This window comes from Mandrillus leucophaeus, unplaced genomic scaffold (assembly GCF_000951045.1).
Source record: "Mandrillus leucophaeus isolate KB7577 unplaced genomic scaffold, Mleu.le_1.0 Scaffold14, whole genome shotgun sequence".
NCBI classification, from domain to species: domain Eukaryota; kingdom Metazoa; phylum Chordata; class Mammalia; order Primates; family Cercopithecidae; genus Mandrillus; species Mandrillus leucophaeus.
Genome location: NW_012101365.1, coordinates 1,326,304 through 1,339,184, shown reverse-complemented (window position 1 = coordinate 1,339,184; position 12,881 = coordinate 1,326,304). Strand labels below are relative to the sequence as shown.

At 45.0% G+C, this 12,881-nt stretch overlaps 1 protein-coding gene across 1 annotated transcript in view; it reads left to right on the top strand.

Annotated features, from left to right (window-relative positions):
- RAB3B (RAB3B, member RAS oncogene family) overlaps nt 1–12,881 on the top strand; it is a 71,086-nt gene that overhangs the window by 40,564 nt on the left and 17,641 nt on the right. Inside the window, exons 2-3 of the mRNA XM_011973754.1 lie at nt 115–233; nt 4,417–4,541. Coding sequence (XP_011829144.1) covers nt 115–233; nt 4,417–4,541 — 244 coding nt within the window. The remainder of the gene's footprint in view (nt 1–114; nt 234–4,416; nt 4,542–12,881) is intronic.

The following is a 12,881-nucleotide window of genomic DNA, read 5'->3' as shown; positions in this document are numbered from 1 at the left end:
AAAAAAAAAAAAAAAAAAAAAAAATGCCTTGGGTTATTAGTTAATTGTCTTGGGGACTTTTTAGGAACCAAAGCAGACTTTCTAAGAGATTGCTTCTTTTCTTTTCCTGCCCAGGACACAGCTGGGCAGGAGCGGTACCGGACCATCACGACAGCCTATTACCGTGGGGCCATGGGCTTCATTCTGATGTATGACATCACCAATGAAGAGTCCTTCAATGCTGTCCAAGACTGGTATGAGACTCATATTCATTCATTAATTTAGCAAACTGTTCATTAAAACCTAACATGTGCTAGGTCCTGTATTGTGTGCTAGGGAAGCCCCGATGACCCAGATGAATCAGACATGGTTCCTGGCCTCAGGAGTTCACAGATGAGAGGGGAAGACAGATCCATAAGCAGGAATGAAAATATCATGTGATAGGCTGGGTGCAGTGGCTCACGCCTGTAATCCCAGCACTTTGAGAGGCCGAGGTGGCCAGAGCACCTGAGGTCAGGAGTTCGAGACAAGCCTGGCCAACATGGTGAAACCCCGTCTCTACTAAAAATACAAAAATTAGCCGGGTGTGGTGGCACGTGCCTGTAATCCCAGCTACTCAGGAGGCTAAGGTAGGAGAATTGCTTGAACCTGGGAGGCAGAGGTTGCAGTGAGCCGAGATCACACCACTGCACTCCAGCCTGGGCAACAGAATGAGACTCTGTGTAAAAAGAAAAAAGAAAAGAAAATGTGTGCTGGGTGCAGTGATGAAGCGAGTCATCAGAGCTGTGGGAACCCAGCAGAGGGCTCTCTGACCCAGTTTAGGGAGTCAGAGAAGGTGCCCTGAAGTTGCTGACACATATGCTGCATTTTGTAAGATGAACAGGAGTTAGCTCGAGGGACAAATGAATAAGGATGTTCCAGAAAACGAGTACAGATGTGCAAAGGTGAGAAGGTAGGTGTGAGTGTTGAAGGGCACAGGTCACGAAGGGTTTTGTGTGCTGCTATAAGGAGTTTGGATTCTGTCCCATAGATGATGACATATGAATTAGAAACCAACAGGTTCAGATTTGTGTTTCAGGAAGATTACTGTAGCTCTAGTGGAGAGTGAATCCACATAGCACTTCTCTATAAAGTTTATCCCTGGGCTGAGCCGGGTATCCAGGAGCACATACAGTCCAAGTTCATCAAGGCTCAATATACAATGGAAATTAGTACAGCACCCCAGAGTTGCAACCTCTGAGCAACTTATAGCTTTCCTCCGGGGGCACGATTCCCAGGAGAAGGGAGCCTGAGGGGGAGGACACGTGAGAGGGAGGGCCAGGACCCAGTGTCCTTGCTCAGATGAGGATGGGGGAAGATGGGACATCTGTGCAGTGGCTGTCCTTCAGAATCAGAGAGGCCGAGCAGGCCAGGGACACAGCAGCAGGGCAGGCCAGTGCTGGGCTCATCTCCTGCTCCCTTTTGCCCAATAGTGACCCTTTGAGGATTTCGCTTCTCCCAGGGAGCAGTTGTCATAATTGTGTGAAGCTGTGTTGGCTTCACATACACAGCTTGAGCTGAGAGTGACCTTGTGGGCTGCCTGCTACACTCCCCTGTTCTGACCAGCAGTTCAGGGTGTCATCAGCATGTCTGTCATTCCTGGAGGTCTGTGTTCTTTTCTGCCTCTTGGTTATCCTCTTGTTTCTCCTTTCTGCCCCTTCCTTTTTAATAACTCTTTCTTCCCTCTACCTTGGGTTTTTCTCCTCTCCTTCCTCTGTTCTCTTCCCCTTTCCTTTACTCTCTCCACTCATCATTTTCCTCCCTTCCTCCCCTCTCCCTGCTCCTCTTCTTCTCTCTCATCACATCTCCCCTGAAGTGTCTCCGCACTGCCCATTTCCCTGTTGGCCTTGACCCCCTTCCCTTCCTCCCTCAGTCTCTGTTCATTCTGCCTCAGGAACACAGTGACTTTAACACCTGGTGATGATTCCTCCAAGAATAACCTGAGTTTGTTGCTAATCTGGGAGCTGAGAGGAAATGGGATGGGAGGAGGGAGGAAGATGAAAGAAAGAGTAGCGCCAGGCGTGGTGGCTCACGCCTGTAATCCCAGCACTTTGGGAGGCTGAGGCAGGCAGATCACAAGGTCAGGAGATCGAGACCATCCTGACTAACATGGTGAAACCCCATCTCTACTAAAATACAAAAAAGTAGCTGGGTGTGGTGGTGGGCGCCTGTAGTCCCAGCTGCTCGGGAGGCTGAGGCAGGGGAGTGACGTGAACCCAGGAGGCGGAGCTTGCAGTGAGCCGAGATCACACCACTGCACTCCAGCCTGGGTGACAGAGCGAGACTCTGTCTCAAGAAAAAAAAAAAAGAGTAGCATGGGAGATAAGGAGAGCTGGACCAAGTTACCTGTCTTGAGTCTGAAGACTGAGTGTCTATCTCTTCCAAGCCCCGGCATTTGAGTTTTGTCTGTGGGTAACTTGGTCTCAGCCTCACCCCTACCTGCCATCCAAGCCCCAGTGCCCAGAATGGGGCCTGGTTTCTTGTGGGCCCACAAGAAGTGGTGGTTGAGTGAATTCCATCCTTTGGGGGAATGGCTTCTCACCATAAATGAGAAGGTTGGTGGTAAGATCAGCTTTAAGAACAGGGTCAGTAATAGGTTCAGGTTGCAGTTAGGGTTGAGTTGGATTGTCAGTGTCAGGGTAGAGTCAGATTCAAGATCTGCTTCAGGACTAACCATTCACTGGCTCGTTCATTTATCAAACATTCACTGACACCTTCTCTACTCTGTGTTCTGTGCTGGGTATTGGCATCCCAAAGATGAATAAGCTGGTCCTTGCCCTCAGGGAGAGATAGAAATTCAGCCAAGTATAATAGGTGCCATGGTAAATGTGCAGGAGACCAAAAGAGGAAGTAATCACTTCTAACTGATGGGGTCTTTGGGGAATGTTAGGCTCATCTCCACAAAAAGATGTCTCCATAATATAAGAGAGTCCTTTTTTATTTCCTCTTAAAATTTTGTTTTTAATTATAGAAGTAATACATGCTCACTTTCAATAATGTGAAAAGTACAGAAATTTGAAAAGTTTTTTTTTTTTTTTTGAGACGGAGTCTCACTCTGTCACCCAGGCTGGAGTGTAGTGACGCCATCTTGGCTCACCACAAGTTCCGCCTCCCAGGTTCACGCCATTCTCCTGCCTCAGCCTCCTGAGTAGCTGGGACTACAAACACCCGCCACCATGCCCGGCTAATTTTTTTTTTAATTTTTAGTGGAGATGGGGTTTCACCATGTTAGCCAGGATGGTCTCAATCTCCTGACCTCGTGATCCACCCACCTCTGCCTCCCAAAGTGCTGGGATTACAGTTGTGAGCCACCACGCCTGGCTGAAAAGTATTTTTTAAAAGTCTTATAATCATCTTATGTGAAGGTAACCACTGCTGACATTTTGGTTTCTGCAAATAATCATAATCCAAGGCTTCAGGGAAGGTTTGTGAATCACATAGGAGGAGGTGGAGGCTAAGTGGATCTAGGGGAAGCTTGAAGAGGTTCCCCTAGATCCACTTAGTTGTGGGATCAGCACTGGGCCCAGTTGTAGGATCAGCACTGGGCCCTGGAGGATGAGTTAGTTGTGGGGAAGGAATTCTCAGTGTAGGCAAAGGCACAAGCCATGGAAGAGCTTTTGGGGAATGAGTGAAAAGGTTGGGAGGCAGGAGAATGGGTAATGAGGCTGGAGAGGCACAGCATGAATGATCTTGAACTAAGGAATCTGGACTTGATCACACAGCTAGCTGGGGGCCAGAGAAGGCTTTTAAGAAAGGATACATTGTGATCAAATACCTGTTTTAGAAAGAGCTCTCTGCCCAGTGAGGAGAGGGATGGCCAGATATGGTAGAGGTGGACTTCAAAGAGATGGATGAGGTTTGCAGCTAGGGCTTAGGAGTCAGCATCTGTGACAGTCAGCAGGGACAGGTATCTGTCTGTCCTCAGCTGAATTAATTGGCAGTAACTTGGGTGTTGCTAGTCCTGTCGTAGAGAAACCATTTCTTCACACTTTGCAGTTTTCTTTTTGTCATAGGAGGGTATGTGTCTTGGTCGGTTTGGGCTGCTACAACAAAAATGCTATAGACTTGGTGGCTTAAATGACGGACATTTCTTTCTCACAGTTCTGGAGCTAGGAAGTCCAAGATCAAGGCTTCAGCAGCTCCAGTATCCGGAGACAGCCATCTTCTTGTTGTATCCTTCCATGGCCAAGAGAGAAAGAGGGCTCTAGCCTCTTTCTCTTCTTGTATGGACACATTTATGAGGACTCCAGCCTCATTGACATAATTACATCCCAAAGACTCCACATCCAAATACCATTACATTGGGGATTAGGCTTCAACATGTAAATCTGGAGGTAGGGACACAGACATTCAGTCTAGAGGAATATGATTAACGTATCTCTTTCTATCTCATTTTAGGGCTACTCAGATCAAGACCTACTCCTGGGACAATGCACAAGTTATTCTGGTGGGGAACAAGTGTGACATGGAGGAAGAGAGGGTTGTTCCCACTGAGAAGGGCCGGCTCCTCGCAGAGCAGCTTGGTATGTACATGACACATGTGTGCACGTGCGCAGGTGTACACATGCTCATGAGAGTGGGGTAAACAGGGCACAAGTGTGTTCGTATTTATGACATTAGTGTAGTGGTTGTGAATTATGTACCTATGTGATCTGTGCGTGTTGTTTTATATTTGTATGATGTACATATGGGCTTTGTGCTGTGAGTTTTAGATAATTCATCATTTTTGATATGTATATATTTTGTTATATGGAATATGTAAATACATTTTAAATTTATAAACTCTTTTTTTTACCAGTTCCTTCCACAAAGGACTTGAGATGTCTTATAAAAATTGTCACAGTACAATAAAAATAAATAAGTGAGAAAATTGGAGCAAAGGGAAAGCAAGGGTGAGGGAAAAATAAGAGGAAGCTAGGGTAAGTATTAAGTTCTTGGACACCTGCAAGAGTTGGGCCAAAATGTTGCCTTTGAGCTTCCTAGCAACCATTGCCAAGAGGGAAACATAATCAGTTATATGGTTTAGAGTGTCCTAGTATAAAAACAAACCCGTTATTCCAGAGAAGCGCTCCTCTTCATCATCAACTGTAGAGCAGACTCTGTATGCTGAATGTGACCATGTCCTGAATATCAAACATCCTTCCAGCACTGAGTATTTATATGCTGTTCTTACAGTTTATCTCAATGCAAACTCATGCTTCTCACCAAAACACAATTCACAACAAAAGGAACTGTATGAAGGAACAAAATTATGTGGTTTGGGTATGTAGCTCATCAATGTCCTGACTTTTTCCAAGGTTAAAATATTTTGATCCTTGTGCTCCTTTGAGGCCTAGGTGCCCAGACCTGTCTCAGTGGCCCCAAAGCGGAACTCTACCTACCTTTGCTTTTATTTTATGTATTGGGGTCCGGGGTAAGGTTGCCTTACAAAAAGAGTTCCATGCCTGTAGGTTTGAAAGATTGAAATCTCCCTCTAGAATAGATGTACTGCTTAGCTTTTAGCCAGTCTCCCTAAGTATATCTCACATCCTAAGTGTTGTAAGTATTGAGGAGTGGAGAGTTTAAAGTCTCTGATAGTTTCTGAAGAACAGATATGTGGGCTTATAGGTGGGTAATCTGTATAAAATACAAGTGTGAATTGTGTGTTTTATATATTTGTATTATGTGTATTATGAGTATGTGTGTATGTGTGTGTCGTATACTTTATTCTCCCCAAAGTGGCCTGTAAACTGTAGCAAACTATAAGTGCTTAATAAACAGGGAGGTTGGGTCATCTTGGGCCTTGCTGTTTCTACACTATCGCAGAGGTTCTCGGAGTCCAGAAAGTGCCTCCATGTGGTCCATAGAACAATAAGCAAGTGATGAAGCCCACACCTCGAGAACTTCAGACAGTCCCTTTAGGCTTTCAACCTGCAGCCTCCCTGGAGGCTCCCAGCACTCTCCCTGGACTGACTATATTTCATCTGCTTGGAATGCTCTCTTCTACTCCCCATCTTCTACCCTCATCCAGCTGGTGAGCCCCCACTCAGCTTTCAAAACAGCTCGCACTTCACATCTTCTATGAAACCTTTCCTAGCCCCCAGCCAGAGCTCTTTATTTGTTCCCTCACTTAATGCACCCCACACATAGAAGAGTCACAGTACCCATCATACTTGGATGCACTCATTTACTTGTCTGTCTCCTGAAAGCTCCTTGCAGACAGGAAATGAATCTTGTTTGTCTTTGTGCCTACTGTGCCTAGCATACGGCCAGACACGGAGGATGCAAAAATATGTTTTGAGTAAGTTTATGATGTTAAGTATTTGGGTTCATTATTTTATTGTCCAGTGAAGACTTCCTGCTTGCCTACTCTGTTCTAGGCCCTGAGCTGTGAAATAGGCAACATTCCCTGGTCTGAAGAAGCTCGATCCAGTGAGAGAGCCCACAGTAACAGTCATAGTCCAAGTGGTCAGGGCTGTGACAGAGGGATGTTGGGGGAGCATAGAGGAGGAACCTGATTCTCCTGGGGTCAGAGAACATGATGCCCAAGCGGAGTCTTGAAGATAAGTAGGACCAGTCAAGTGAAGAGGAGAGTTAAGGGTGTTCCAGGCAGGGGCATAACCCTGGCAGAGGCAAGGAACAGCCTTGTGGCATCAGGGAACCATAAATCACTGGATGGTGTGAGTCTGGAGTAGTGTTGCCCAAAGAGGGGACTCGTGCCACTGGAATTGTGCAGGATGATTTTCTGTATTTATTTTCTAATACATATTTGGATATGTATTAGAAAAAAATATACCAGCTTGCCAAGCCCTTCTCACTAAGTTTTTTTTTTTTTTTTTTTTTGAGATGGAGTTTCACTCTTGTCGCCCAGGTTGGAGTGCAGTGGGGCGATCTCAGCTCACTGCAATCTCTGCCTCCAGGGTTCAAGCGATTCTCCTGCCTCAGCCTCCTGAGTAGCTGGGATTACAGGCACTCACCACCATGCCTGGCTAATTTTTTGTATTTTCAGTAGAGACAGGGTTTCATCATGTTGGCCAGGCTGGTCTCAGACTCCTGACTCCAGATGATCCACCCACCTGGGCCTCCTAAAGTGCTGGGATTATAGGCATGAGCTACCACACATGGCCATTCTAAGATTTTTTTAAAGGTGAATTGATTAAACACTTACTAGGTGCTTACCTTGTGTCAGGCACTATTTATTCTAAGTGTTTTAAAGTATTACGCCTCTAATTTAATCCCCCTAAAACCCTCCAAGATATGTTCTTTCCTTATCTCCACATTTTGTGTGTGTGTGTGTGTGTGTGTGTGTGTGTGTGTGTGTGTGTTTAACAGATGAGAAAAGTGAGGCACAGAGAAGTTGTGTAACTTGCCAAAGTCACACAGCTAGTAAGAGCGTAGAACCAGTATTTCAACCCACACGGTAGTCTGGCTCCCAGAGCCTGTGCTCCTAACCAGTTAACTTCACTACACAGCAAATGTCGTAATCATAGCTAATATATATTTAACAAGGCACTATGTGAAATGTTTAGCATTAATTATCTCATTTAAGTCTCTTTATAAACCAAGGTAGGTACTATAGAGCATGTCCAAAAATGAGGTTCAGAGAGGTTAAATAACTTGCTCAAGCTTATACCATTAGCAAGTAGTGGAGTCGTATAAATCTATCAAATGTATTTAGGAACACGGATAGAACACATGAAATTAAATCTTAGTGCAGTGTTTTTAGGAAGGTACTTGAAGAAGACCTTAATTAATTGGTTAGGTTTGGGCAGGTCGAGGTAACCCACCTCTGCCCAACTCAACTCCCTGAGCTTTCTGCTATTGATCACCAGAACTTGCCTATTTACATGTTTATCTCTCCTCCTAGGCTTCTACTGCATGGATTGTGTCTGATTTGTTTCATTATCCTAAGGACCCAGCATAGGGTAGATATTCATTAATACATTTTACTTATTCAGTGAAAAACATTTATTGAGCACGCTGCGCCAAGTGCTGCCCTGGCACTTAGGATATAATGAATGATGAACAAACAGCTGCAATCCTTACTGTCATGGAACTAATGGGGAAAGAGACATTAAACAAATACTTATAAAAATATTAATTAAAAATTGTGTAAATAAATGGGTAAACTATATGGTATGTGAATTATGGCTCAATACAGTTGTTAAAATTATGATATGTTCTACTTGAGTTAGGACTCTTGTTATTGCAAGTGATAAAATCACAAATCAAACTAGCTTTAATAAAAAAAAATAGAATTGGCTGGGCACAGTGGCTCATGCCTGTAATCCCAGCACTTTGGGAGGCTGAGGTGGGCGGATCACTTGAGTTCAGCCTGGTTTGAAACCAGTCTGGTCAGCACAGTGAAACCCCGTCTCTACTAAAAATACAAAAATTAGCTGAGCATGTAGTCCCAGCTACTCGGGAGGCTGAAGCAGGAGAATTGCTTGAACCCAGGAGGTGGAAGTTACAGTGAACTGAGATCACCCCACTGCACTCCAGCCTGGGTGACAGAGCAAGACTCCATCTCGAAAAAGGAAAAAAAAAAGAGAGAATGTATGAGCTCCTGTAACTGGGAAGTCCATGAGACCCAGGGTTCAATTGCACTCTCCATTTCTCAGCTTTACTTATCCCCTCAGCCTCTTTCTATAGCCAGACTCTCTGCATGGGGAGTTAGAGGGATGATGGCAGATTCATGGCTTCCCAATTCCTGCGAAAAGAGACCTTCTCTCTCCCAACCACTATGTATCAATAGCAGGGAATATTATGATTGGTCACCTGTGAGTCATGTGCCCATCTCAGTGGCTGCGGGAGGCCAGTGTGGCAACATAGTCCTAATATAACTGTTTAAAATGGTGGTTTCCTAAAGGAGGGAATGAAGGGGACAGATAGAAGTTAACATAAGTTCACCACAAGTGCTATGAAAAAAGTGCAAGAGAGAAACCTAATTTTAGGCCGGAGAGTTAAGGTTTTCTGAGAAAGTAACACTTAAGGTGAGAACAAAAGGATGAGAAAAAGCTAGCCAGGCAAAGAGTAGAGTGTGGGGAGGGGCATGTTCCATATCAAGAATAGTCCCAATGTGGGTTAAAGTGTGAAATATTCATGAAATTGAAAGAAGGCCATGGCACAGGGACTAAATAATCAAGGGAGAGTAGCACGAGATGAGGATGGACAGATGGGCAGGGATCAGAAGGTACAGGATCTTGTAGACCATGTTAAGAATTTTGCCAGGATATAATCAGATCTGGGAACAGTGATGGGGGATACTCAGCCTCACCCAGTGCCTACCCCTCTGCTGTCTCAGGTATTAAGTCAGTTTCAGTGGTGTCTTTGCCAGTACAGTAATGCCATTCTCTGATTTATGGGATCCCTCCTCAGGATTCCTTCTTGTAGCTTTTCTCAGCTCACTCAGTCAAGACTATTGATATGGCTAATGATTCACGTTTATTAAAGCTGTGAGGTCAGGCTTGGTGGCTCACACCTGTAATCCCAGCACTTTGGGAGGCTGAGGCGGGTGGATCACCTGAGGTCGAGAATTCGAGACCAGCCTGACCAACATGGAGAAACCTCATCTCTACTAAAAATGCAAACGTTAGCCAGGTGTGGTGGTGGGTGCCTGTAATCCCAGCTACTTGAGGCTGAGGCAGGAGAATCGCTTGAACCCGGGAGGCGGAGGTTGTGGTGAGCAGAGATTGCACCATTACACTCCAGCCTGGGTAACGAGCAAAACTCCGTTTAAAAGAAGAGAAAAAAAAATGCTGTATGTGGTTGGCCTTCCATATCCTCAAAGTTCCTGGGACTTGGTTGAGATCATATAGATGATGAGGCAGGTGGGTGTTTGGAGGAGTAGAGGAGTTTTAGGGACTTTTATTTCAGGAAGCATGACCTTTTAGGGTTCTGCCTCCATGTGCCCCTCGGAAAGGGGCTTCTTGTCCCTTTTCCTGGATCTGACTGGAGATCCGGCCAGAACCCAGGGAGGCTAGCAAAAGGGAAAAGTGCTTCTGCCTACAAAGGAAGGAGAGACCATCCACAATATAGTTTTTTGTTTTGTTTTATTTTGTTTTGAGACAAGGTCTTGCTCTGTCATCCAGGCTGGAGTGCAGTGACACAATCTTGGCTCACTGCAACCTTCACCTACTGGACTCAAGCAATCTTCCTGCCTCAGCCTCCTGATCCCAAATAGCTGGGATTATAGGCATGCACCACCATGCCCAGCTAACTTTTGTGTTTTTGTTTGTTTGCTTGCTTTTTTGGTAGGGATGGGGTTTCACTGTGTTGCCCAGGCTGGTCTCAAACTCCTAGGCTCAAGTGATCTGCCAGCTTTGGTCTCCCAAAGTGCTGGGATTACAGGCCACCATGCCCAGCCTAAAATGTAATTTTGAAACACACAGATACCATCATAGTGTAGTGGGAAAAGCATGCCCAGACTAGGAGTTAGGAGATTCAGAGTTTTATCCTGCTTCTGCTACTACTTTACTATGCGACTTTAAGCATTGCATTTGCTGTCTCTGGGTCTCAGTTTACCTATCTGTAAAACATGCAGTTTGGATTTGTTGCGTAGGAAGATCTGTTTGGCGCTATCTCACTTTGATTCTGTGATTTCAATTTACCCAATTCCCCATTCATCACTTAGACCCCACAGACCCTCATACACTTCCTTGTTTATTTTAGGTGCTCAATAAATGTGTGCGTGTGTGTGTGTGTGTGTGTGTGTGTGTGTGTGTGTTTTCTAGATTGAGATCAACTATAGGAACCTTGCATCATTGAGTCTGGTTGCAGAGAAAGAAAGGCCTGGTTGGCAATGATGATAACTAACAGTGACTTAAAATTCACAATATGCTTTCACAAAAATCCTCTTGTGACCTTTGCTGTCACTCCTAGCATGGAAAGCTGCATTATCATACTATAGTAATACAGTATCTGTATTGCTGTATAGTACATAGTATATTATCATCAGTACAGTAAATCAGTGATTTTCTGGATGAAGAAGCTGAGTCCAGACCACTTGCATTTTCTTGCACACAATGAGCTGTGCCACACTTCTGTGTCTTTATTTTCCCACTCTAAGGTTATGTAACTTTTCTAAGCTATGTAAGTATTAGATGGCAGGCCCCGTACTCAAACTCAGACTTTGGACTCAAAATCCTAATGTTGTCACGTCATCCAATGGTGTTTTTCCAAAAGCCTGTCATAGTTTCTCTTCGCATTTCCACCCTCAGTCACAAAGTTGGTGAGATTGCTTTAGATTATGCTGCAGTAACACACAACCTGAGTCAGGAGCTTAGATAATAAGGGTTTCTTTCTCACTCATTCCATACCAACTACAAGTCAATTGCAACTCTGTTCCATGCATTTTCTTACTCTGGGGTCCGTTTGGGATGGCTCAACCACACAAAGCCTTTTAAAGCTTCTTTGGGACTTGGATCACATCACTTCTGTCCACATCCATTGGCCAAAGTAAGTCACATAATCAAACTTGATGTCGATGGAGTGGGGAGACGTATTCTTCCCACAAGGAGGCACTGCAAGCTAGTGGTAATGTGGAGGTATAAAATCTCTTTCAGGGAAGGCAGTTTACAGTCACTGAACACATCATGGACTCTGGGGGCACAGAGGTGAGTGGGTTCCCTTCCCTCAAGATACACACTGACTAGGGAAACAAAATTGTAAACAGATAATTATAACCTTCTTTGGGTCAATGGCTATGCCGGTCCTCAGCCTGTTTGCTATTATTCTTCACCTCTCCTGTTCTTTTTCCTGCAACCTTTTCTGAGGGGTTGACCTTTGCAGGCTATGTTTCCCAGGCTCTTGTGATAGTAGCTTCTGGCTGGGACTAGCCAAGGGAAGATATTGGCAGGTGATTGGAGATGCAGAAAAGGGAGAAATCCAGGTATTTTCCCCCTGCCTTGGCTGGTCCCCCAGCAGGGGCTGCTTCTCTACTGTGACTCCTGCTCTCATGGTTCCAGCTTCTTTTAGCTCTAATACTAGTATTTTTTGCTTTTGACAATCTCTGGGTTTCCTCAGTATTCTGTTTAGCTTCTTAGTTCTTCCATCACCTATATAAGCAGTTCCTTCTGGTTTAAAGAATAGTTCCCATTTTTCTGGTTGGAGTCTGACTGAAACAATCACACAAAGTGCCATGAGAGTGCAGGGGAGAGAGACATTGTATGTTCTGAGTGGTAGAGGTGTTGCGGGGAAGAAAAAGTGAAGCTTCTCTGGGATCAGTAATTCCACAGGTGAGTAATGAAGATGATTAGGAGTAGGAGCTAGAGATTAATAACATGAGCAATGGCACAAAATGGGAAGCGCTGATATTTCTGGAGCATAGTGTGAGCCAGGAAGATGAAGCTGGGGAAGTAGAGACCAGGCCATGCCAGGTCTTGGGTGTTCAGCCAGTGAGGCTGGATACTGAATTGATCAGACCTCTTTAAATTCCAGTGACACAAATCCAAGTCAAAATAGCTCAAGTTACAGGGACAGGTGAATAGCTGAAGCAAAATGGAAGAGAAGATTCGTCCAAGGTGGCGGATGGATTGTCCACATGACACTCAAAGTTCCTGAGAATGAAAACAAGCCTTGAGTAGAAAGGAAGACAGTGAGTCCCGCTGAGCCCAAATCATCAGTGACCAGAGGATGTGAGTTGAAGGTTGATAAATGACAGAGATGAGGCAGTGTCAGAGCAGGATGGAGAAGGGATTTGAACTGTGGAGGAGACATGTTCTGGAGTAGTGTTGGGATGAAGAGAGGTGAGTTTAGCTGGTTGCAAGTTTCTGAATAGAATTCTGAGGTCGGCCGGGCACGGTGGCTCAAGCCTGTAATCCCAGCACTTTGGGAGGCCGAGACGGGCAGATCACGAGGTCAGGAGATTGAGACCATCCTGGCTA